At 45.5% G+C, this 25,788-nt stretch overlaps 1 protein-coding gene across 1 annotated transcript in view; it reads left to right on the forward strand.

Moving 5' to 3' along the window:
* Positions 1-25,788, forward strand: part of tgfbr3 (transforming growth factor, beta receptor III) — a 54,239-nt gene that overhangs the window by 20,017 nt on the left and 8,434 nt on the right. The window contains exons 3-12 of the mRNA XM_079221150.1: positions 7,732-7,869; positions 14,673-14,856; positions 16,769-16,931; positions 17,393-17,540; positions 19,417-19,606; positions 19,810-20,096; positions 21,404-21,559; positions 23,037-23,186; positions 23,622-23,807; positions 25,070-25,363. Coding sequence (XP_079077276.1) covers positions 7,732-7,869; positions 14,673-14,856; positions 16,769-16,931; positions 17,393-17,540; positions 19,417-19,606; positions 19,810-20,096; positions 21,404-21,559; positions 23,037-23,186; positions 23,622-23,807; positions 25,070-25,363 — 1,896 coding nt within the window. The remainder of the gene's footprint in view (positions 1-7,731; positions 7,870-14,672; positions 14,857-16,768; positions 16,932-17,392; positions 17,541-19,416; positions 19,607-19,809; positions 20,097-21,403; positions 21,560-23,036; positions 23,187-23,621; positions 23,808-25,069; positions 25,364-25,788) is intronic.

Here is a 25,788-nt window from a genome sequence, read left to right on the forward strand (position 1 = left end):
AAGTAGCCTGAGGCTAGAAATACCCACCATAATATTTTGGATAGTATTCTAGGGCCGTACAAGCCATGTGCTCAAAGCTGCGGAGGGGAAAGTATAGCCGTCTGTGCTGGATTTTAAGTTTGTGTGATTGAGGCTTAAATGGAGTCATTTTGTTTGATTTACTTTTATTGTTCTTGATGCATCCCGAATGAAAGTGTTTATTTAATTTAGGTGTTGCTCATGTAAGTGGCAGGCTCTTGTCTCAACATGAAACTTGGAAATTGGTTCAGCCTACTTTAGCAAGCATTCCCGCACACAAATCAAATTACTTAAGTCAAGTACAGCATCCCATACTGTGCTCAAGTACAGTATTCAGTTGCCCGGTTACGGTTTATAATGTGTACCCATGAGCCAGTGAATACGTCCTTGTTGTGCTTGTTGTACTGACAGTATGGCAGTATCGATCATTTGTCCTGACCATTTGTATTGTTCCCGATGGGTTCAGTCTCATTTTACTTCTACCTCTGCGTTATATTTACTGTTATTTTGTGTACATTTTACAAAAGGTCTCATCCTACACATTTTCTTCCGACCTTTTGGTTTCCTCTTGCTCTTCATTTGGATTATTGAGCTGGAACGCTTTTAGCTGCAAGCTTTGACGAAGACTGATCAAGTCGAGTCAATGCTAATTATACGTTTGAACATGACAGTTTGGTCTCAGAGGGTCATGATAAGGCAGCCTAAACATGTACAGCTCAAGTTTTTACTAAAGAACCATTCAGCCCGTCTAGCTGCATCGGGAATGGTCGAGACTGAAATGTGTAATGCCATTCATGGTTCCCAGATGATGCATCCTAATGACTTTGGTCCATTACATTTGACACACAGTCATGTCACGCTCACATCATCCATTATCAGGTTAAAAATGTAAACTTTTAAAACTTAAAAAAAAGACCTTGGCTGTAACACAAATGTTAGCATGCTAACATGCTAAACTAAGATAGTGAACATGGTGAACATTATTCTTGCTTAACATCAGCATGTTAGCATTGTCGTTGTGAGCATGTTAGCATGCCGGCATTAGCATTTATCTCAAAGCCTTATTATAGTGGCACAAAGCTGCTAGCTGGACTGTAGAGTCTTGTCAGAATATTTTCGATTTGTCTTGTTAGAAACTGATTTCAATGAGAAGATTTTTTTTTCTTACAGAAAACGTTTTTGCCTGGACAGGTCAATGGTGCATAGATGCTTTTCACGGCAGACACGTGTATTTAATACCATTAAAGATCGCTGCTTTCCACTTAGGAGAGGTGCTGTCTCGCTGGAATAGCTTACTGGGACACAGAATGGCACTGAGTCCTTGCTAATGTTTATACATTTCACCTGTGCTTTTCCAACTATAACAAGTCAAAATGTCTGCTGTAAAAAAAGGTCCAGTTGTCCTTTTTTCTTTTTTTAAATCTGAACTGACCACCGTAGACAATGCCCGCTGAGCATTGCCAGACCACAATGAGGGACATTTGTGGGCTGACTTTACTTGGTCCATTTTGCAATTTAAAACCAACAATTTTCTTCTTTTTTTTATGGTACATACTTTTACTCAACGTCTCTTTCAGACAATGGGCTGTTTGTTTCAGTACCGACACTGGGTCGCCTGTACAATACATTTTCATTTTTATTTTAAGGGTTATTCACTAAGAGTGATGCTTTCCTCAGCTCCAGTGGTCCCAATCAAAATAAACAGAAGCTTCTTTTCTCTCTTATAACCACGTGGGGCCGCTAAATAGAAAACCACGCTGAGAGCCAGTATCCTGGAATAGGTATAGCAAAATCATAGCAAAGGCTGCGGTGTAGGGTCGGGGGCTTTGCGTGGCCGCAGGTAGTGATTTCCTCAAATAATGGTAGAATCGTTTTCACATTTTCACAACGTTCAATTAGAGTGTCTAAAAAAGATCTGATCTTCTAGAGAGAGAAAGAGAGAGAGAATGATGAGAGTTACAGTCAAGGTTAGCTATGCTGTTAACTAGACTTGCGGCTCAAATTTCAGCCAAGCTTTAAACCCAGAGGGATTTCGAAGCAAAATATATTTTTGTCGGTTAACTATTGACCTGAAGGTGTTGGTGTTTTGCCACTTAAGCCCAACCAAAACAATGACCTCATCCTGAAGTGTTTTTTTTGCTTTTTCGGTGTAGGTATCAAGTTTGAACACTTTTCCATATGTTCGACCTCTCACATGCTTAAGTGGCTTTTGCACCCTGCTAACAACCCACCACCGCCGCCACATGCACAAGAGCAGACACCCAGTTCCCCCCCAGTGACTGCAAACGGTAGATCGAAAAACTCAAGCGACTCAAAACAAGAGGCCTGTCTGTGGAGACAGGCGGGTGATGGGGCAGAAAATAAACATAAGGGGCCGGTGATATCTGCCATCTCGCCCTAATCAGCTTACCAAAGGCAAACATCAAACACAGCCACTGGCTCCGAAATCAGGGTGAGGCAGAGCAGATGATTGCTTTATCAGCTGGAATTCGCAGATATCTTTTGACTGTGCGAAGTGACTTGCTGGAGGAGCTCACCGGGCACAAACAGCTGGCGAGAGCACAGTGTCAGATAAGAGAAGGGCTCGCAGACAAACCGCACACACACACACACACACGCGCACACACACACACACACTCACACACACACACAGACAGAAAGCAGGCAACAGTTTTATTTAAACTTGCTTTTAGGGCTTACTAAATGTCATACAGTTTTTGCTCACGAGGACAATGCTTTTTCTGTTGAAGATTGATAAAGGTAAAACATCCAAAGTCACAGAGGAAATTCACGAATGGAACATCAGCCCAAAGCAAATCAACTGGCTGTGTGGCATCTGAAATTGAAGTGATATTTAAAACCATTATTTGTGCCTGCACACACACAAACACATATATTAGCAATGAAGTCACAGTCAGATGCAACTCAAGTTTCACACCCTGGTGAACACTTATATTTCATTTTTTTAATAAATAAAATATAAGTAAGTACAACTTATTATTATACAACAAATACAAACATTTTGTTGCGCTAAAAATGTACTTTAATTCCTGTTCGACTTTAATCAGCGTTATCTCGGTCTATCCTCCTGACCCCCCTCCCAGCCCCCCGCCTCAATGCTATGTTATTTTCCTCAGCGTGTCCCTTCTGCCATATCACTCACAGATCGCTATCCAGCAGCTCCCTTCTCACTTTTACGTCTTTCCAGGCTGTTTTCCCTGCAGCCTGGTGTTCGAAAAAGCCGCATGCAGACAGATTGCCATCGCAGTTCAGGGGTGTGTGTGTGTGGTGGGGCTCCAGGTAGCACTGGAATATGTGGGTGGCGCTGATAAGAGCGGTCAACGGGTTTCGGTCCGGCTCCCACTTCCCCTCTGTGCGCCCTCGGTGATCCAGAAAGAACCAAGATCTAGACAGACAAGACGCACGCACATGCGCAGGCATCAGATAACGCCGTGTGATTGGTCCCAGGCAAGTGTGCCTTTCTCCTCCCAGAGACATAACTGCTCGGCTCTCAGCCAGCCCTCTTTGTTGTCTTTACTTTTGCAATCTTGGATGGAGTTCCATTTTGAGTGTCTCCTATTTTATAAACCCAGTCGTTGTTGTTCAGACACTGCTCCGCACGTCTCCGTTTCATGCCGTGGAATACATTGTGCTCTCTTTGATTATCATTTCCTGGGAGGGAGAGTGTGTTCCGAGATTAGTCCCATGTTTTTGGCTAATTAAAGGATGTTTGGGGTTTTTCCCCGCATCAACCGGCGGGCTCGTCAGGCGCTTGATCCGCTCTGTCAATAGAGGAAAAACTGCGAGTCGCACTGATACCGAGCCCCGACTGCAGGGTGCCTGCTGGTTAATATTGTGAAAGTATCGCACTGCTGCGTCCACGCGCAGCGTTTATGAAGCGCACTTGAAACTCAGTGGGATTTAGTTGACCCGAAAGGTCATGAAATTGCAACTGCATGTTCACGACAGAGGACAAACAAAGCAGGCGTTGTAATTACAGTGTCACGGGGCATCACACTAACCCATGTGGCTTTGGTATACAATTAAGGCCAGTGTGTGATTCATCGTTTGGGTTGTTTCCCCAGTTTGCTGTTGATTTAGAGCTTAAAGTCTAATCTGTATTGTTTCTTTTTTAACATTTCCATTGTTTACACATGTTACCGCCACTAACCGTAGGCTCCCAGCTCATGCTGCTACAGCTGTCGTCCCCTGCGTGGAGTGTAGTTTCAGTAATGTGATAGGGTAGACAGGCCCTCCGTCCGTAGCTGCTGGCAAAATGCACCACCGCCGCCCCCCCGTAACTGGAATGGACACCGGACCCCCAAATCCCTGTGCCAGCCTCCTGATAATCAATCAGGCGTGTCCTCCTGAAGGTAGCTGCAAGAGGGACAACTCAGCGCCACCTGATCCTCGCCAACGCCATTAGAGGCACTCGGATGCCTGGTGTTTCTGCACCTCGTCTCTCCACACCCTGGCTGTGTGACTCAGGCCGCTGGGCACCAATTGTATTTTCTTAAATGGGACTTTTGTCCTCCAGTCACGGCGGGACGCACTAAATAACAAGTCTGTACGCCCCGAGATCCGATCTTGCTCGGATATGGACCACATGGTGAGGTTGCCTGGCTTCCATTGAGTTTGGATCTCAGTGAGGTGTGGACAGCATGTGGGCACAATTACTTATCATACATACATGTCACATCATCTGGAGTTCGTCTCCTGAGGAGAGCAAAAAGAAGAGAGTAAAAAAAAGCCAGACACGCCATCTGAGGCCTTTTAAGTCACTGCTGATGAAAACCCAAACACATGATGATTTATAAAAGTTTTTAAATAACAAAATAGTTGCAGCTTTTAATCACTGCATCAGCGGAGCCTTGTTAGCGGCTATTCCCCATTAAAACAAGTCTACTAATTCTGCAGGGAGTAAACATGAAAAAGCATAAAAAATCCCTCAGGACTTTTTATTTTTATTTTTTAGGATTTATACAAATTGAAATGTGTTCACAGAATGTTTCGCTGCGTTGAAGTGTCAAGCGTGGACACACATTACGCGGAAGCGGCTGTGTTTCCGGCATGATCCCAACATTCACACTGAGAAAGGAGAGCGTAACCACGGCCAAGGCCCGTTCATCGCCCGTCTCTCCAGACCTCATGACTGCATCTCCACGGGCAGAAGAGATAAGATAAGATAAGATAATCCTTTATTAGTCCCTCAGTGGAGAAATGACAGGATTACAGCAGCATTGCTCACAAGTGAATAAAGAATAATAAAATAGAAACAAGTAATATAAATAAATATAAATAAGCAGTAAAACAGTGAAATATTAATATACAGACTGAATAGAAAAGTATATATAAAAAGTACTTAAACGTATTGCACACCAGCTGCTGCTGCTGTCCAGTGCTTACATTGTGCAACCAGGCTCTCGTCAGAACTGATCGAGCTCGGTACTGTCACCGTTTACGTGCTAAAACCTTGGATAACCGCGCTTTCTCTTCCTCGCCGCCGGTGCCTCTTGGCACTTCCTCTCCACAGCGCTCTGTTTATGCCTGTGTTTTTCAGGTGACTCACGTCTCCTGGAAATGTTTCTGTCTGACTTTCCTCCTCTTTTACAACTCTCTCCCCCTCGCTCCCATTCTTCTTCTGCCTCTCTCTTCCAACTCTCGGAGCCAGGGCCTTAAAGCCAAGCCAGGTATGATTATATCTTGGTTGTTGTTATTCTCAGAGGAGCGATGCACTCGCTTTTTCCAGAGTCTGGACTAAGGGGGAGCAAAAATATGCAATAAATAAATAAATAAATAAAAGAGCAGTGAGTCTCTGAGTCTCTGTTCTATTTGTTTGGATCACAATCCAGTTTGCTTCATAGATAACTGTTCAGTAATTTCTTCCACTTTCCTCTCTCGGAGGGACGTTTTAATGATTTGTGCGGCACTTTCATGCACCGCGTCTCTAAACACTCGTTTGTGTCGCTCTCCTCCCGGGCTTACATCTGTGGAGGACTGGTAATTAAGCTTTGATGCTTCATGTTCACTGTGTCTGTGCTGTTGGTGTCTCCTGTTAAATGGCTTCATGCAGCATCACGGTGATGAGTCTTTGAACGCAGCGCTTCTGCCAGAAGACTTAAAAAAAGTCACACTTTACTGCAAAGAATAGAGAGCATGAGTCTGGCATGCGAGCATAGAGTGTGTGTTTGTGTGTGTGAGTGAGAGTGAGAGAGAGAGATAAAGAGCAGTATTTTTAATATCTTCTCTGCCGACAAGATAATTACAGTTTTACTGACCAATATGGACATTTGAATGGTGATCATTGCCAGATTCGAAGTGCGGGGCCGTTATTTATGCTCTGCGTAGCACTGAGCGAGTTACTGTGGGCTTGTTGAGGTTCAGAGCTCACTTTTGACCTTTGACCTCGAACAATGTCACCGGAAGGTTCATTTAGTAGCGGTTTCTGGAGCTTTCGATCGTCTTCACTATCTACCAGCTTCCAGTAACTTACACTGACTAGCTAGCTCGCCAAGAAATCACTCCCAAATGAGGCAGCTCCGCGATCTCCTTGTTTATCTCGGGAAAGACTTACAAGCACGTTGATGACACAGAGTGGAGCCTCTGGCATCAACAGGCATACAAAGAACATATTAATCCAACAGAAAATGGCATTAATAGCGCTGTCAACGGCAAAAGTCCAGATCTTCCTTGGTCAACTTCAACACCATCATCCTAATTACAGATCGCTGGTTCCATTTTCAGTGGAACAAAAGCGTCGGGACAGTGTTTTTCGCAAGCTGGGACTCGTTAAGTTCCCACAGGGGTCGTTCACTGTGATATAATATGAATCCTTGTGGGTTGAATTAGTCATTTGCGGCCCTTCACTGCTGACACACAGGATGGGGCTAATGTGATTAGTCGAGGGAGTTTAAAGGAGAGTGTCAGACAGATCACCATAGCCTCTGGAGTATCGCCTCTCATCAAAGTGGGAGAGTCAGAGATGGCGTCAATGGAAATCTTACCAATTAAGTAGTCCTATTTAAAAGCTGTGCTGATCTGCAAGGAGGACGATGGAAAGCCAGATCCTTGCCCGGGATAACTTTAAGCCGAGTGCACGCTCAGGCCATTAACCACCTGACTAGATTTGGTCCAAATGGTGGAAACAAGAAAACAACAGTCCCAAATCATTTAAGTTTGTCTCCCCCCCGTCTCACTACCCGACTGTGAAAATCTATTTTAAATGGCAGGCTGAGAACCAAAAGACATAGCTGCGTGCTGTAGAGATAGTAACAGGGACCCGCCGCTTACGATTCCCCCCCCTTGCTAACAAAGAACTCCACTGTGTGAAAGTTCAGACCCCGCTGAGGCTTCGTATCAGAGCGAAGCAAAGTGCCTTTTAGGGAGAACGCAGCATGCCGCCTTTGTGAGTTTATCAGCAAAGGGAGTGCATAAACAACCACGAAAGCCCGATAAAGAAGAACAATCTACATCACAGCACAGCAATTACGCCAGGAGAGTAACTGTACCGCCGGGTGGTTTTGGTTGTGTTTCAGTGAACATGGGAATATCAGAGCTTTGACGTTTGCACAGTGCGGCCGTGTGAACCGAGACCACGTGACGCGCTGTGAATCCTCTCTGTTTGTGCCTAAATCTCTTCCACGCTATACCTTTTTTTTATACATGTGTGTTGTACCTTTATGCGACTTTAGTCCCTTTCTTTTGTCTTACCAGGTTGAGCTGCATCTGAAGCCGATCCAGTCTCTGCTGCGCCACCAGAAGCCACTGGTCTTAGTGCTCCACTCCCCCCAGCCACTGATCTGGAACATCAAGATGGAGAACCTGGCCCTGGGCGTTAAGCGTACCTTTCATGTGAGTCCAGCGTTCACTCGAAAGCCTTTAAATCCTACTTCCCTAAAACTGCGTATTCATTTCCTCACATGCTGAACTGTGCTCCCATTTCAGTAGCCCTTCGCACTAAGAGGTCCGCCGCGATAACGCCACACTCATGCGTGAGGCGTTCATCTCTGTAGCGTTTCATCCACACATCCTTATTTAGCTACAGCTCTGCTCTCTTCTCGGGAAGTGGGCAGACAAATTCTTCGCATTTTTCTTTTGTGTGATTGTGAGATAATGGTGGAGCTAGTTTTACAAGTTTGATTAATATCATATATATATATAATGTGCTTTTTGATTAATATCAAATGATTCAGTATGTAATTGTGAGTTTTTATCTCATCATTATTTTGCCAAACTCAAACCAGTATCCCTCCCTCACATCGTGGTGTAAAAACATATATATGTAAAAAGACGTAATGTGCCCTGTCAGCTTTATTCACGCCCTGTAACCCCGGGGCCGTATCCCGGCCGCCTCCCTCCTTCCTCCCTCCCTCCTGTTAACAGTCTTGTTGATAGCTTGGCAGCTGTTCAAATCAGACAGGGCGTATCCGAATAACACGAAAACCCTAACAACTGGGAATGTGTGGTTGCAAACACGAAACCACTAAAGCTCTGCTGTACCGAGCGGACCCCTCACCCACTGGCATGTGCTGAAATACAGAATCACAACGCCTATTGGTTTGTAATATAATGCATCTTAATGGTCGCATTTTTGGTGTGCGATCTGAGATGAAACTGATCCAGATGTATAACAGCAGCAAGACACTCATTCAAAGCCGGCCTAAAGTGAGACAACGTGGCTTTTGCACAACAGCGGCCTCTGTGGTTAAAAGTGGTAGTTACAGGACAGCGGCACATTGTACGCGTAAGATCCTCTTCAAGTTTTCTTTTCTGTGGCATGTTATGTCACGAAACAAGAGCACAAGTCGAGAACAATCCCAACTGACTCATTGGGGTCAGGTTTGCTAACATCAGTCGCCATTAGCTGCTGGTCCGACCACGCCAACGAAGGCTGTATAGCAGCTGAGAAAATGTAATTGAAAATAGTGTGTTTTATTAAGTGAGCTTAACTTTTTCATTTGTCGGCAACCTGTTTGTTCCTTCTTTGAAACGTAACAGTGTGTCACTTTAAGTTATGAAAATAGCTCAACAGAGTTGGGATCAGAGTACACATGGGATCTGTCAGTGCAGTTGGAGCCAGGTCCCCTGGAGAGCCAGCCTTTTTTAGTAAAGGCACCAGGGGGCCTCGCTGGGAAACTTAATAAAAATATTTAAAAATGGACTGCTTCATTGCCCATGTTCAAAGCCTGTGTATCACATGAGAAAATCACAGCAAAATGAGACCCAGAAGCCTCAGCCTTGGCTTAACTACACTATATTGCGATGAAAGCTTCTTTCTTCTCTTTGCCTTTATATGCTCGGAAGGCTTTTTCTATATTTTTGGACTTCCCAAGTAATGTCTTTCAATTGTATGTTAACACCACAGCATTCTCCAAGAATGCAGTATATCAGGTACACAAATGATTTCCACATGGGGCCCGGTGATTTCTTGCTTACCCCTCACGAAAAAAAAAAAGGAGAAAAAATATTTATGGGTTGCAAAATCCTCGCCGCTATGCACACGCAACACGCACGCACACACACACACACACACACACACACACACACACACACACACACACACACACACGCACAAAGAGCATTGAAATATCCTTTTCCTGTGCACGAGTAGGACCGCAGCTGTCAGAGAGCAACATGAAGACACATGGGGCCCTGAGTGCCTCGGTTTAATTAATATTTCCTGTGGCAATGGAAATAAATGCTCTCTTGTCGAAGGAAAGAGTATGGATGTGCAACCGGCCTGCCTGTGTTTTCCTAAGCTGTGATAATGTGTGGCCAGTGATATGTGCGTTTCTGTGGAGACCAGCAGGCCTGCATCACAGTAAATGTCTCCCCTTGTCAGTGGTGGCAGACAGAAAACAGCTGACAGTCATCATTAAACCCGACAGAGCTGTTGCTGTGTGCCTAATGATGTCGGACATCAGTGCCGAGAAAGGCGCCTTTTACATCTTCTCAATCTCCACTGAGCAAGAGGCTGCCATGAATATACTTCTTGAACTCTCCCTATCTCCGTATTAGGGGAATCTGTATTTTCAGCACGTGTTGCATTAGCAACATGTGCTGTTTATCTGACTGGAGACAGAGCTGAGGTTTGGCCCTGCAGTATGATACCTGTCTGACGTTCATGATGATTTTCGAGTGGGGCGAGGAGAGATAAAAGGGAGTCTTAACAGTGAGGCAGGAGGCCTCTGCAGTCAGACAAGGCCCACTGAATCAGCTGTGATGTATTTTGTGGTTGAGTGACAGCACCGAGCCTTCTGGCGGCGCAAGCTGTCGGCATCTCATCCACCAGCCTGACTGCACATGGCTGTGATCCCGGAGGGGTCCCTGGTTCTCAGGGTCTCTCCACAGTGACCTCCTTAACATGCCACCCGACTCGAATAGCACGCCACATCCTGCTGGGAGAACAATAAATGACCCAAAATGACATCGCATCATCATATTTTGCATGGATGTTGCGAAAGCACCCAAAGCTGTAGCCAGTTAGCTAATTGAGCTAGCATCAGCTCCACGGGGGAAAACATTTCTGGATGACATATTTTGTGTGTGTGGGATCAACGTAGAAGGCAGTTGATGGTGCACTGTGTGGTGAAATCCAAAGCACCTAGTTACGGCTGATTAATTGAAAAACTTGCATCGGGCCACAAAACCACATTTCCCGCCGGGGACTCTCAGGTGGAGGAGTCGCCGCGGGGAGATCGAAGGGTAACGGAATCAAGAGGAGCTGGTGTTGAGCCTAACACTTCAGAGCAGAAACCCACAGCCAGACCTCCCTCGCTCTGCCTTTCCGTCGGAGAGAGCTTGTTTCCTGGGGCTAATTGGACTCTGATTCGGCCCTGCCAGTCCTAGTTTCCTGGTCCCAGTGCTCTGGGCTCGCTGGACGCAGATGGGCTGCCTGGAAAAGCTTCAGAGACGCTGAGCGAACTGTTGCTGTTGGCTACCGGACCCTGCCGCCTTTTTAAAATGCCAGAATCTTGCCAGAAATTTGTTGTAAAACATGTTCTGCACAGTACTCCACGTCAATCAGCAGCAGGCAGGAGTCACCGTGGGTCTACAGTGACTAAAGTGGAATATGAACATTGAAATCATGCCGAATCTGATTTTACCAAGGGACGCTAGGGTTCCAAGCGAGACACGTGTGCAGAGTGAGCTGTGTTGACTTTGTGTCCAAGTGCATATATTTATTTTCTGATGGTTAAGGAAGGAGGGCTGTGTAGCATGCTTGAAAGACTCGATCTGCATCGAATGTTTTGGGACTGGGTGGAGCAAGACTTTGTCTGTTGGCTCGCGTTGCCTATTGTTTGTTTGCCAAGCTCTGCTTTTATACTCCCGCGTTTCTCTCGTAGGTTTAATGCTCGTAGCATGAGGTTGATCGCCCCCTCGCACAAAGAGCTCTCTCCTCGGCGTGGCGGTTAATGGAAACCTCTGGTAGCCGCTGTTGGTTTTTATTTGGAGACAGGAATGGCAGATGATCTCTCCCGAGTGGTGCTGAGCTATATGCTTTTGTTTTCACCGACTATTTCCCCGAGCCCGCCTGTTCACATGAAGCATACGTTCGTTTTGCAGCGAGCGGAGTGATCAGCACCCCCGCCCCCCCGCATCTCATCAAGAAGCGACGAGATCAAAGCATTTAACACATTAATATCGCCGGAGAGTTTATACATACGCACATCATCTATCAACCCCTTTTCTCCACTTTCCATACCCCTCCTCTGTTTGCAACACCTCCTAATTTCTAAACAGCCTTTTGCGATTTCCCAGGCTCAGGGTGTTGCTCAGTGGAGGATTACAGCTGTATAATAATTGATCTCAAACATTTGGCATGCCATCTCCTTTTTGACTGCTCATATGGCCGTAATATGTGGATGCTTACAGGAAGAAAGGGCTGGAAATATACAGTTTAATGTTATCTAAGACATTTGAATTGCACTTTAAACGGTTATAATGTGGAACTATCAGTGGTTAAAAGGGAAATTCCTGCCTGCAAATACCATTACAAACATAAGTTACATGAGTTTCTATCATTACGAACATGAAAGCAAAGAGCCTCGGTCCCTTATGGTATGTAACCAACTTCTCCTCGACATTCTTTGTTTGCGCCCAGCTGTCTGCCAAGTCTGAGGAATTCCTCTTAAGTCGAGGTTACATCCCGCTTTCCTGCATGTCTTAACTTCAGAACACAGTACAAGGCTTTCGCAGCTAACAACATTTACATTCAAGACACTTTCTGGCAGCGATTGTAACGGATTGCTTCATAAGACCTGAGCTCTATTTTCACATAGTGAGGTTATGCTTTAGTTGGCGGTGGGCTCGCAGCTCAGAAGAACTCGGCTCTTGGACCTTTTCGGCTCAACGTGTGTACATTAGCAACAAATGTAACAGTATTTAGAGGGTGACAGCTAATGTAAATCGTAAGCACGATAGTATATTTATATTTACAGTATATATTCCACTTCAGCCCATGAAATAAATAGTTTTATCCTTTCCAGCACTTTGAGGGTGTGGTCGTGACCAGCAAATTTGAGCAATTTTGGTGATTCCAGGCGTCACCACATACTGTATGTAAGAAATGGAAGTAGTCCAAATTATGTTTTGAGGTCCTCAAAGTTTGACATGACGTGGTTTTGGCTGTCAGAAGCGACACAAAACGTAAGAGGAGCTAAGTACAACCGTATGCTAATTAGCACCAAAAAGGTGAAAAGGTATCAGAATCAGAACTGTTTATTGCCAAGTACGTTACACACACAAGGAATTTAACTTGGTGAAAGGGTTAAAGTTGTGAGACGAAAACATCCCCAGACTGGAGAACTGGAGTAGCGATCTGTCAATCACAAGGTAGCCCCGCCCTAAAGCATACCCTGCTTTATGCTCTATTTGACTCCTGATGAAGAAGAAGATGTAGAGAAGAAGACTGGAAACTAGCAACTGAGACCATTAACTCATGTTTACAATGTTTACTGAGGTAATAAATCAAAGGTAGTAGAGTCCTTTTCCCATAGACTTCTATACAATCAGACTTCTTATTTCAACCGGAGGAGTCGCCCCCTGCTGGCTATTAGAAAGAATGCAGGTTTAAGGCTCCTCCGCATTGGTCTCACTCTTCCTCCCGCCTCGGGGCAAACACGTTTCCTTTGTTGCTATGAAACGGGCAGACATAAAAAAATAAAATAAAAAATAATAGTGCTGCACCAGAGGAAAATGTATAAGTATTTTGGGTCTGTCAACTGAGCATGCAACAGGGGAGACAGAGAGAGAGAGGAGGGAGAGAGTTTGTTAAAGCCCACAGTGGGTCTCACTTCCCTGGTTCAAATTCCTGAGGTTTTTCAGTGCTCTGCAAGGCCTGGAGCTAATTTGGCTTTCAGGCTTTCCCCTCTAATTCTTTGTGACTAATTACAGTAGTATTCCTGCAATTAAACTGATAAACTCTGCTGAGCTTGGCAAGGTTAGCAAAGCAACCCCCGGCCCCTCCTCCTCACCCGCTCAGGGCACCACCCCCCCCGCCGTCTTTCTCGCCGTTGCTTTTCTCGCCGTAGTAAACACACAAAAAGTACAATCAACCTGAGTTCTTCGACAGAGCCCGTGTCCTCGGCCCCAGTATTTACCGCCTCTGGTGATGATGCCAGGAACACCGAGTGGGGAGCGTCCAGAGGTCAGACAGATGTTTCACGTGAGGGAGATTTGAACAAGTTATGTCTGAAAAACCTCAACACCCCAAAGGGATGTTATTCTTTTGCCGTTCAGATGCGGTAGCAATTTAGGGACAGCTTCATAACATCGTCGCAAAGAAGTGGTCTTGCGTATTCTCTCCCGGATCCGAGAGGATTTCGTGTTTTTAATTAGGCCTGGCAGCACCGTCTCAGCTCATGCATACAGATAGGGTACCGAGGGAGGAAGAAAAACAAGCATAGAAGTAAAATGGGGTAGGCCGTCTAGACCGTTTGCTTGGACTCTTCCTGGTTGTTCGGTGGAGTTTTTTTCGGCACATGTGAATGTTTATCTCTCTGAAATGAAGTGTATGGGCTGGGCTCCATTAAGAGCCCCTTTGGCCTTTGGTGGTCCCTCTTAATACGGCTTGGGACAGCCGTACCTGTCAAACGTTCTATGCCCTCCGTCATTTTTGTGACGGTTTTCCATTCGACCTGTTATGCGAGTGCGGGCCTGCCTACCTGTCTGTCAGTCTACCTGCGTCAAATATTTGTGTCTTCTACCCCTGTGGCCATTGTGACGCAGCACATGGTACAAACACTGGAAACCAGAAACCATATTGTGTGGAGGAACATGTGTAAAAATACGGCGGGGCATATTTTGTAGACTCTTTGAAATAACGGTTTGGGATGGAGTGTGAAGGAGGGCTCTCACCAATGTTTAGAGAGCAGGTTTAATTTTGGAAAAGCGGAGCCCTTTTCCTTTTTTTTCAGTCCGCCTGCAGGTTTCTTCTTCTTCGGTTGACTTCTATGTGCATATCCTTCTCAACACAGAGGTCACCGTCGGCTGTAATCTTGAAATGTTAAACCGTGAAGTGGAACACAGAATATTTTAGTACATAAATCAACTGAAATAGATGCTGAATAGAAAAACATGCAGTTATCATTTACTGCTGAGATAACACAGGGGCTACTTTTGTCCTCTAACACTTGCACTTTCCCTTCCCCAAGGTATCCGAGGGCTCAGAGGTCCACTTCCAGCCGGGAAACTTCTCCCTCTCCTGCCAGATCCAGAAGGAGACCTTTTCCCATGGCAACGAGCACCTCCTCAACTGGGCCCAGAAGAAGTACAGGGCCGTCACCTCGTTCTCTGAGCTCAGGATGACTCAAGACATCTACATCAAAGTCGGAGAAGGTGTGTGCTAGATTCCCAAAATTCCCAACATAGCTCACGGGCCCCCGAGGCACGCCTCCCCGTTCTCCTTGAGCTCCCATAACTTTACTTAGCTTTTGTGTTTGAACCCAGGCTAAAGGTTTACGTGCACTACTCTGGGAAAAGAATTTCCTTCCCTCAACGGGCATTCACCCTTTTGCTGTTTAACAGGATACCCGTGGTAACGGTGAGCTGCTTACAGCCTGAAGAACAGTCATACATATGAAGAAAGTGCACAGACTTGTATATGTATTTGAGTATTTTTGCTGCATTATAAAAAATGTTAAGTATCGCATGCAGTATCACTATCTCGGTATTGATTTTTAGATACTGTTTTTTAACAGTCACACAGTCACACCTGTCCAGTACAACAGGTGTGACCCGCTTGCGAAAAAAACATTGTTCCAAAACTCCAAAGGGCGTCTTGAACATAATAGATGATATTATGTTTTCGGGTTGTCTATTCTCGTAAAGTCAAAGGTCACTGGGATCTCACAAAACATGTTTTTGCCCATAACCCAATAATGTATATGATAATTAGGACATTTTCACACAAATGTCTAATAGGATAAAAATGATCAAGTGAGGACAATTTGGACAGACATGGATGTAAACCGCTGCATGACTGGTTGGCGGAGGCATAACACCTCAGGGTTGTAATGCTAGTTATGTATGTATGTGAGGCAACGTGAAAGTGAGAGACAAATAAAGATGCAACCGGCAGATTGGAAACGTCTGAGATTAGTCTCTTTTTCCAAGTTGTGTTTCTGCAGAGGTAAGCAGGTGAGAGATCATTGCTATCACATTTTTCTAATAAGTAAGGTGAGGAGGAGGTGGAAGGACTGCGGGATTCTCACAGGATGCTTATGATTGATCTCCTCACGTGGGCTTTTCTCTCCCCTGGGCCCATACCGTGAACAGCACGTCCAACTTTGCATCTGCTCTCAGACAGGACATCTTGACTTTTAATGAGCATCCTCCACCACATGGAAATGAAACGAGGCTCATGTCTGGAGAAAAATAAGGTGGCTCCCACCGCTGCCGCTGATAAGTTCTCCCTCTGTGTTGTTAGTTGCCGTGGAGCATAGAGCGGTTGCTCAGCCTGCAAGCGTTTGGCTGGTGTCATTAGGGGGGCTGTGGTTTGGCAAAAGCCCTGAGTGCCACAGTGTTTGCTCTGAGCAAAGAGCCATAGTTTCCCACTCCTCCACATCGTCCGCGGCGTGTCGCGATTACGGGCAGATCCTCGCTCTGCTTCCCAACCAGACCTGCGCTCAAAGGTCTCCCGTCTCAGCTCCTTCGAGAGCCACGAGGGTTCCGGAAAGGAAGGTGCCAACTTTCAGTTTACACTTTGTCCGAGGCTCTGTTTGCCAAATAAGGAAGCAGCTGTCTTGTGTTTCTCTCCGAGTGCTGAGATGGGGGGTGTAACCTTTCTGGACTTTCTTAGCAGTTAACGATAAAGTGAAAAGTCAAGAGAAAAAAATGTGTTTATGAATATTAGTGTCCTGGTATTGTGGGGGAATTCTGTTCAAAACAGTGCTTACTTTTCCCACGTAAAAAAAAACAAAGCCAGAAAACACACATGCCATCACACTCTGGTGATGGCATGGACGGCCTCACCCAACACAGGGCCGGGCCCGGTTAGTGCTGGCACAATGGGAATACCAGCTGCAGGGCTGTGTGGTGAAGGGAGCAGGGAGGCTGGCCGTCAGCTACAACGAATGGGTCAAACAAAGCAAACATCCACCCCACCCAAGTCTCCACAAGGCATTGAATTCCTCCCATAAGCAGAGCAGGAGGGGGAGGCTAACAAAAAAGGCTGTGTTTCTCCTTATGGGAGGTCAAAATAGCCCCACGGACCCCCGACCGGTAACGCAAACAATCTCTCCTCTTTCAGATCCGCTGTTTTCTGACACCTGCAAGATTGATACCAAGTTTCTGTCTCTGAACTACCTGGGCGGCTACGTGGAGCCACAGGCGTCAAAGGGTTGCATCCTCTCCGGACCCGACAAAGACCAAGAGGTCCACATCGTTGAGCTCCAAGCCCCCAACTCCAGCAGGTGAGCGGCCCAGGCCAAGAAAACATGTTGTCATAGTTTATTTTCGAGGTCAAGATGCTCTCACTGGAGCCCTGGGGAGTTTGTTTTGGATGGGAACTCACATGAAGGCAGGAGGGTGGTGGTGGGGGGAATTACTCTTCACTTAACGGTGTTCTTTTTGAGAAGGATATTTCAAAACTGGGTCTCGAACTCCCAAATTTGACAGATTATCTCCTCACTCCCCCAGTGGAGTGATTATTTAGTTCGCCCAAAAGACAGCAGATCTGGGAACTGATCCGTATCTCACTCCAGCGCTATCTGGTCTGTTGCGCATATGTCTGCATTTTATAAATTTATTTTCTGGGAATGTGTCCAGTCTTTTTTTTTTTTCTTAATTAGTTGGCCAGACACAAGAGGCACGATAACAACGCGTAGACCTCACTGTCCAAAAATTCAGGTTTCCACTCTTTCCTTTCCTGCAGTGCTTTCCAGGTGGATGTCATAGTGGATCTACGACCTCTAGAGGACGATGCCCCGCTGCATCGTGACGTCGTCTTGCTGCTCAAGTGCGCCAAGTCTGTCAACTGGGTCATCAAGGCCCACAGTGTGCTTGGAAAGCTGCACGTGGTGGTAAGTGAGCAGCACGACACACAAAAGCCCCTCGTCCGGGAACATCCTTTCTCACCGCTGAGATTTAATGCAGTCGTCGCTGTGGCTCGCATGTCATGTCGCAGGCAGGAATGTCACCACTTTGCAGCAATGACGGAATAGCATTGTCACACCTGAATTTCCGTGCGTTGAATTGGCGCCTGGTCTTCGCCGCGGGGGAGGGGTGGGGTGATAGGTGGGGATAACAGGTTTCGGAGGAACTGTGAAATTTCACTGTGGCAGCTCGAGGCATTGTCATCACGAGAGCCAGTGACAGCAGGGAGGAGCAGGTGTGTGTGTGTGTGTCACACACGTGTACAGAGCCAAGACCACTGCTGTACTTCAGCTGCACACAGAGCCTGAGCTGCTAAACCCCCACCACCTCTGGGAGCTCCTCGACACGCACAACAAGACAAACACTGGCTAATTACTGCGATATATCAGAATGCCCTTTACTTAAAGATCTGGTTTTATACTTATCAAGTATGAGTATTGATATTAAATCTTCATTCGTGATGAAGTCTCCTAGGACCCTTAGGAACTATAATAATATGACACCTATACACCTATGTACACAACTGTAGATCATGTCGATGGGGAATTGGCAGTCGTCCAAACACTGTAAATTACTCCAGGGATGGAATTTTAAACCTTGGCGTTTGACAGTGCATTAACACTGAAGCAGAAACTCTAATGTTGTGCATTTATAAAAATGTGTCCAGTGACTTCTGGTATTTTTCGGTTTAGATGATGAAGATGGAGTCTCGTTCCCTGTCGGCTTACCGTCGCTCGGCTTGTACGGATTGTCAGTGGAGGTGTGCAAGGGGGGGGTCTGTGTTTCCTCACCGTGTAACGCTGATCCTCCGACGGGGCTGCCTCAGCCATGACACGCCACTTTTTGCCAGGCGCGGTGTCGTGTTTGTACAGCTGCCGGGTCGCCGCCGTACAGTGAGTCGGTGGGGTCGGGTGAGCGTGATGCCAGGTCAGAGAGTTGATTGCGAGGCCTCTGGTGGAAGTTCCCAACGGATTTGTGTACTTGACACTTTGCCCCTGTGCAACAATGTTTGGCTCAGGAATGTAGGTCATTTTTGTCCACCACTTTGGTCCAGACATGAGATATCCCCACTACCAGATGGATTGGCGTACAACTTTGTTCAGACATTCATGCTCCACAGAGGGTGAATCCCTCCAGCACCATTATGAGGGAGACATTTTTGGTTTCCTTGTCATATCTCTGTAGCTCAGAAGTGTTTCAACATTAAATACATGTTCACAAGTTACCAGAATACATGGTGAATGTGTCTTTGAAGGGTTTGTTTGTTGCTGCCGCACGTTATCATTAACGTTGGACCACAGGCAGATGGTCAGTCTGAACACAGAGCAAGGTTTTGTTCCCAAAGAGCTGACATTTTATTTGACAGCGATGACACGCGGGATGCTGGCTTTGCGCAACCAGTGTTTGAGGGAGTGACAACTATTTATGTGATACGATAGCCTCGTAAAAACCGAGGCCTCGCTTCTGTCAGAAAGCTGCTTTGCTCATGAGATCTGAGTGTGTGGGAAATGGCTGTGAGAATTAATCAGTGCTGCATGTCGTGCAGCTGGGCAAGACACGACTTTTAGGAGCAAACCAACCCGTTGGTGTCGCAACGATGATCGAGCACCGACACGCCCATCGCCTCACGCACATGATTCACACTTGGCGCAGAATGAGAGCAGGACTGTACTTGAAGTCGGATACCTGTGCAGCAGTGAATCATGTCTTTTGTTCATGAAGCTCCTAAAGGAGCTGACGTAAATACTGTCTATAGTCTTCGATAAGACAAGATAAGTCCCGACTCTGCTTTCTTCTCCACAGGCCTCTGATACCGTGAGTGTCAGTTTGAACACGGAGAGACTGATGCAAGTGTCAAAATCCCCCAAGCAGCACTTGCCACCGGGGCCACAAGCCTTGATCAAGTGGGCAGAGGAGCACGGCTATGGTCCGGTCACGTCTTACACCAGCACGCCCGTGGCTAACCACTTCAACATCCGCCTCAGAGAGCCAGGTAAACTGGAGAAACATCCCCGAATTTAATTGTACTGAGGCAGAAATTGACATAGTGTGTCCAGGTAAGTTATAGCTCGACTTTTAGCAGCTGCTGCAATTGTTTCCGTGAAATTGTGAAACGTTTTTTATAGTCGTGGTCCAGCGTAATTTCCCTGCCTGTAAAACCAGCCTTGTGAGGTTCTAACAATGTGTGACTTCCAGATGTGGTGGATCCTCTAGAGAGCATGCTGCCTCCAGAGCTCTCCATCCTGCGCGACTCCAGTCCCCATCCGAGACCTGGAGCTGCAGCCCGACGCTCCGGTCTGCCCTTTCTCTTCCCCCCGCCTGCGTCCGACGGCCTGCCCTTCCAGTCTCTGCCCTCCGCCTTCGGCGAACGGCCCTGGGAGAACAGGGAGCCCGAAGAGCATCAGGGAACTCTGAGTGTCGGCCTCAGCGTGCAGTGTGAGGACAAGAGGATGGTGGTCAGCATCGATAAAGAAAGCCTGCAAGTGAGTGTGCAGCGTGATTTTATCCATATTGGATCCTGCCTAGAAACTTATTAAAAGGCATCAAGTATAACACAAAACACCAAAACCAGAAACACAGACATGTTATCCATAAATAGCATACAACATAAAAAAAAAGGAAAATGATTTACTACCAAGAGTATTCAGTTATTCATTTTAGTAAGATGATTAGGGCATATGTAGCTCTAACCAGGAAATTGTGTTTTTCTTATTTGAAATCATAACAATCGTATTAGATAAATACCTTTTCTGTTCATCAGCTAATCAATTGAGCAAAAAGTTGTTACAGCACAGGAGACAACCGGTTGAGGAATGTTACCCTTTAATGTTAAATAGACAGACATAACTTTTTTTTATAGGACTTGATGCTCGATCACACTTTATTCAAGCGAAGAACAAAACAAAACAAACCTTGTGTTTCCCAACCAAAACTAATTCAGTGTCATCGATTAAAATATTAAAATCGTATATATATCTTTTGTATAAATATATATGAAAATTGTTTCAGGGTCCGATCAGTCGCATTTGCCTCTGGGTATTTTTAGTTTTTTTGTTTTACCATTTCTCCCCTTGCGACGCAGACTTGATGTGACAAATTGTGAAAAGAAGAATGGAAAACAACAAACATGGAGGACGCCCAAAGAGAATGTGTCAGGACCAATTAGGGGCCAGAATGATTCTCCTCTGCACTGCGATTAGAAAATGCCAACATAAACCTCCATGCTGCTAGGTTTTTTTATATCTGAAAATCTTCTAAAGCTTGCACTTCATTACACCACAATGCTCAGTGTGGTGTACAAACAAACACATCTAAAGGTCACTTGTAGATTTATATGAAGACCTTCCGCTGCAGAGATCAGTATTGGCTGCTGATAAACGGATTGAAGTAAGTTTCAGGTCGACAAAAGTAAAATAAAAAGAAATGCGGTACAATGAGAAATGTTGTAATTATTCTATTACTTTTTCTTCAAATGCCAGCCTCCGTGTTAAACAAACGCCGACATTGAAGCAAGACGCACAACGTTCCCCCAACATTTGGCGTCTGAACGCGGGGCTGGCGCAGTCAGCCCACATCACAGAATGGAAACTGGCATAGACTGTAATTAGGAGAAGCTGGGGCTGGAGCGAGACCACCTTGTGGGATTTGTTTATTCCTGGGAACTCAAAGTCTTACACAACCACTTGTTTCTTTTTTAATCTTTTTTATTCTGAAAATGAGTTAATAAAGGAAAAGTTTTTCTTTTTGATGTTCATCCAATGTTGCCATTTGTTTTTTGACGTTTCCTCAGGCGAATGGGTTTCCTCATGCCAACCTCACTCTTCAAGACCCAGCTTGCAAAGCAACAGTCAATGCCACCCACTACACTCTGGAGACTCCTCTGACTGGCTGTCTGACCACCGTGTATCCCATGCAGGGAAGCCCAATGGCCATCCACATCAACTCTGTGAGTACAACACCCAATGTTACGTTTGAGTCTAAAACAAGTCATGCAAACTAAGCTGGTTTAACTGAACCATGTGAAGGGGCCCCTTAGTTTATAATATATGTACGAAGAAAGTGTTTCCAACTGAAACTAAGAATCGATCATAAAACTACATAGCGACCGCTCCCTATGTAGTTGTATGATCCTCTGTTGCAGCGCCGAGAGCCGTAGTTCTCCGACACACTTGTCCTAATCCTCTTCCGTAGTAAAGCAATCAGCATCCATGGTATTTGCTTTGTGTACTTATTTGGTTCAAATTGTAATTACTGAAAATAAGAAATTATTAGGTTTCATTTTTATCCCGTGACAGCGTCCTCTACATTAGTGCTGCTGTTCTCAAGGGGAAGGAAGTTTCTGGGTTTAACTGACAATGTCAATAATTTGATGCATGCCGTGAAATAATATCGCTTCAATTCCAACATGGGCAGTCAACCAACGGCTCCAACAATTTCAGCCTAACTAGGTGGAAACGCTTTCTGAGTGGAAGCTAGTCCGCACAGCTTAAATCGCTCATGCGATCAGATGTAAAGAGCTGATAGAAAACGCCCACTCAGGACGCTGAAACACTTTTCACACAATTTTTTTTTTTGTTCTTTTTCTTTTCGGGATGAATAAAGAATGGAAAAATATGATGAGTAGTTTCTGCTGGTGAACAGTGTGGGATTCAGCGTTCACAACTGACATCCGAGTTGTCTTCATTATTGTGGAATGCATTCATTCAGCGTGTTTGTTCTAACAAGCAAGGATGAATCACTTCCTCCCTGACCTTTTGAGATCTTTTGTGGGGGAAATTTGGAACAACACATTTGCTGAAAACCTGGGCACGAGTCCAAGGTCGTCTTTTGTGTTTGCACTTGGATGCAGGGATAACCTCTGACCTCGAGTCAAAAGAGATAAAAATGTCATTGTCTGGTTCCCAACACGTCAAAGATAATGTGTTTGGTCTGTTGTTTCTGCTGTCCTGTGACATGTTGATTTAATTCCGCAGTGGCACCAACGGCAGATCAACTCACTAATTTGTTGCAGACTCAAGAAAACCCTGTCAGCATAACTGAGATTGTCCTCTCGCCTCATTAAATCTGAATTATCTTAAAGCGGCGGGCCCTCATGTCAGACCCCTGACATTCTTCCGCTCCACTGAGAAATGAAAAGTACATTTTATGTTTTTGTCCAGGATGAGTCCCACTGCTGAAGCCACGGGGACATTCCCACATTTTAAATCCAACTCATCGGTTGCAGAATGTCTTTTGGCAACTTGTCTCAAAGATTCAAATCGCCGTGTCTTTGGCTCACTACTCACTACTCACAACTGGATTTGTTTTAAGATTAATACAATAAATAAAAGTCTGGAAAGGATTTTCGTGAAAGGTTTTGTTTTCACTCACTAGCTGACGCCGCTTAGGTTTGGTTGAGTAACGTGCGTCTCTGTGGATTGCAGGTCTTGATAAGTCATGCTGAGACCAAGGACGGGAGTGGCGGGCCGCTGGATTACGAGGATCTGGAATCTGGAGACGTGCTGTTCCCGAGAGACCCGGTGGAGTTAGAGAGGACGTTCACGGAGCCGACGGAGCACCAGTCCGTCATAGTGGTGAGAATCATCGTGGCTCCGTCTTGGGGGGGGAAGTTGACAAGTAGAGACCAATGATCATCTCCATCTCTATGTAAATCATTCAGAGCTGGAAGAAACTCCATTTCCCAGTGTCCCCTGGTGCACATAAAGACTCCTTTTGCAATCTCCCTGTCTTTCCATGATGTCTGTTTTATAGACTTGACCTGACATTTTCCATTTTTGAAGTTTCTCCACTTCATTCCCTCTACGAACGTATTTTCCCTTTGTCTCATCCGATCTCCGTCTCCCGCTTATTGATCTTGTTTATACAGTTTGTGTTCCTTCTCCATTTTCTGATCCGTCCTAATGTGGTCAAACACACACACACACACACACACACACACAGGGCGAAGGTGCTTAACAGTGGTATCAGATGCTGATATTCGCGTTGCCGTCGTCTCATTCTCCTCCTAGTTCAACTGCACGTACCGAAAGAACCATGAAACCTCGGCAACGCTTCCCAGGATTGTTCCAGGACCCGGCAGGCAACCGGTGAGCAACATGACGTTTAACATGGAGTTGTACAACACGCTGCAGTTCAACAACCCCTCGCGCCAGGCCTTCTACACCGTCTCGCAGCAGCAGCAGGTCTTCGTGGAGGTACGCCTGGCATTTCTAATAAATCATCGTTTTGTGTCGGGGATGTGTTAATGCTTGTTTTGCAGATTAATGCAGCGTTTGTCTTGCACAACGTGTGTTTTTGCTTCCAAATTAAAGCTTTAGTAAGAAAACTGTGCTCTCTGTCGGGGACTTTAAGGGCTTTGATCTCTCAGTGTGGCATCCACGAAGTACATTTTTTATGTTGTCTAGTTGCGGCAGAAAAATACTCACTTTCACCCCCCTCTTAGTCTTTGCATCGCCTCCTCTCCTCTGTCTCCATGTCCTGTCTTGTCTGCCTCAAAATGCCCTACTTTCACAACACAATTATGGAGGTCATATAAGAGATGGCAAAGACTCATACTCTGAGGTCATCTGACAGGATGATTTATGACAATATCAGTGGGAGGTGCTTCGCTGACGGCGTGGATGCTGAGCCAGCTGGTTACAAAGGGTTTTCAGTGTGTTTGTGCATGCAAGATATTTTTCAATGAGGATGCCTTCACTGATAGTCCAAAAGAAGGAGGAATAATAACTCAAGGGAAGGTTGTGGGTGAAAAGACACAACTAGCATCCTAAGTGAAATACTACTGCAGTTGACATGTGTCAAGCTAACAGTTGCTCCCCATCCAACAGGCATTAAGTATTTTGAGCCATTTTCGTGCCCACCTGATGAATAATTGTCCAATACTCACTCTCCTCTGGTCTGGTTGCCACCAACTCATGAGAAAATGCTTCTTTAGCTGCTAAGTGCTTCACTGTGTCCACCGGTGTGTCTGTAGCGTGTAACGCTGTTAATGACATCAATCTTGGCATTAAAGATGCGTATGCAAATCCCCCCAAAAATGAGCCAAAAGACGCTTAAAAAGCTTCGTAGAGCTGACGTAAACTGGGTTTATCATCAACCATGCCCACATTACAGAATGTAATACGATTGTTTCTGTACAAAATATTGATTAGCTAAAGGAACAGTATGACAGTTTGGGTCATACTGCCCATTTTTTGGGCTGGGATTTAAATTAAATTAAATCAAGACAATTCTCCAGTGGGTGTGAAATGGAAATATTCTGCATAAGAGCAGTATAAATGATGGCATTAGTGTTGATTGGCCTAGTATTGCATTCTTGCTCAACTTTAGTCACTAACAATCAATTTCACCCGTCCATCATCTTAGTTACACAAAGCAGCTTGCCTTCACTAATGACAAATGATAAGTAATTGAAGAATACATCTTTTTTTTCCTTCTCCTTCATGCGCTCCTCCAGGTCACATCTGCTGCATCCGATCCGGAGCTGGGGTTCACCCTCATATCGTGCTTCATTTCTCCCAACTCCAACCCCAGTGTGGCCTCAGGCTACACTCTCATCGAGACCGTCTGCCCCACGGACGACTCCGTCAGGTACTACACTCAGAGGGACTTCCCGGTCCCTCGCACACAGGCGGAGAAGAAGAGCTTCAGCTTCACCTTCAACTCAAAGTTCAACATGTCCCTGCTCTTCCTGCACTGCGAGATGTCTCTGTGCTCCAAGAGATATCGAAGCAACCAGAGACTAACCACGGTATGCAGTATAATCTTCCCCGAATTACTTTTTATCTTTTGGCCTCTGCAGTGATTTGACTGTACTGTCTCTCCTGAGGCATAGAGTATTAGCAGGGTTTTTGTTTGGGGAGATCTTGGGGAAGTAGTGCTCCATCTTTTACTGGTCTGCACCAGCAGGAAACATGAATCAATGTCAGGTTTGCCAAGTATCCAGCTGCAGAAGCATCTTTTATTTTTTATCTCACTGCTATCTGTTCAGCTCGTAGAATATTTTTAATATATTTCGTATTTCTTTTCACCTAAAAAATATATAAAAGTAGTGATAAAGTTGTGGCTGACTTGTTGCAGCAAATCTAATTGTCATACTCAGATTTCCAATCAGGTTCTGGTTTATGCTCACGAGTTTGTCATTTGTTTGGTTTACAAGTTTATACTCCGTCAGGT

Source organism: Taurulus bubalis (genome assembly GCF_910589615.1).
Source record: "Taurulus bubalis genome assembly, chromosome: 7".
In the NCBI taxonomy this organism is placed as follows: Eukaryota; Metazoa; Chordata; class Actinopteri; order Perciformes; family Cottidae; genus Taurulus; species Taurulus bubalis.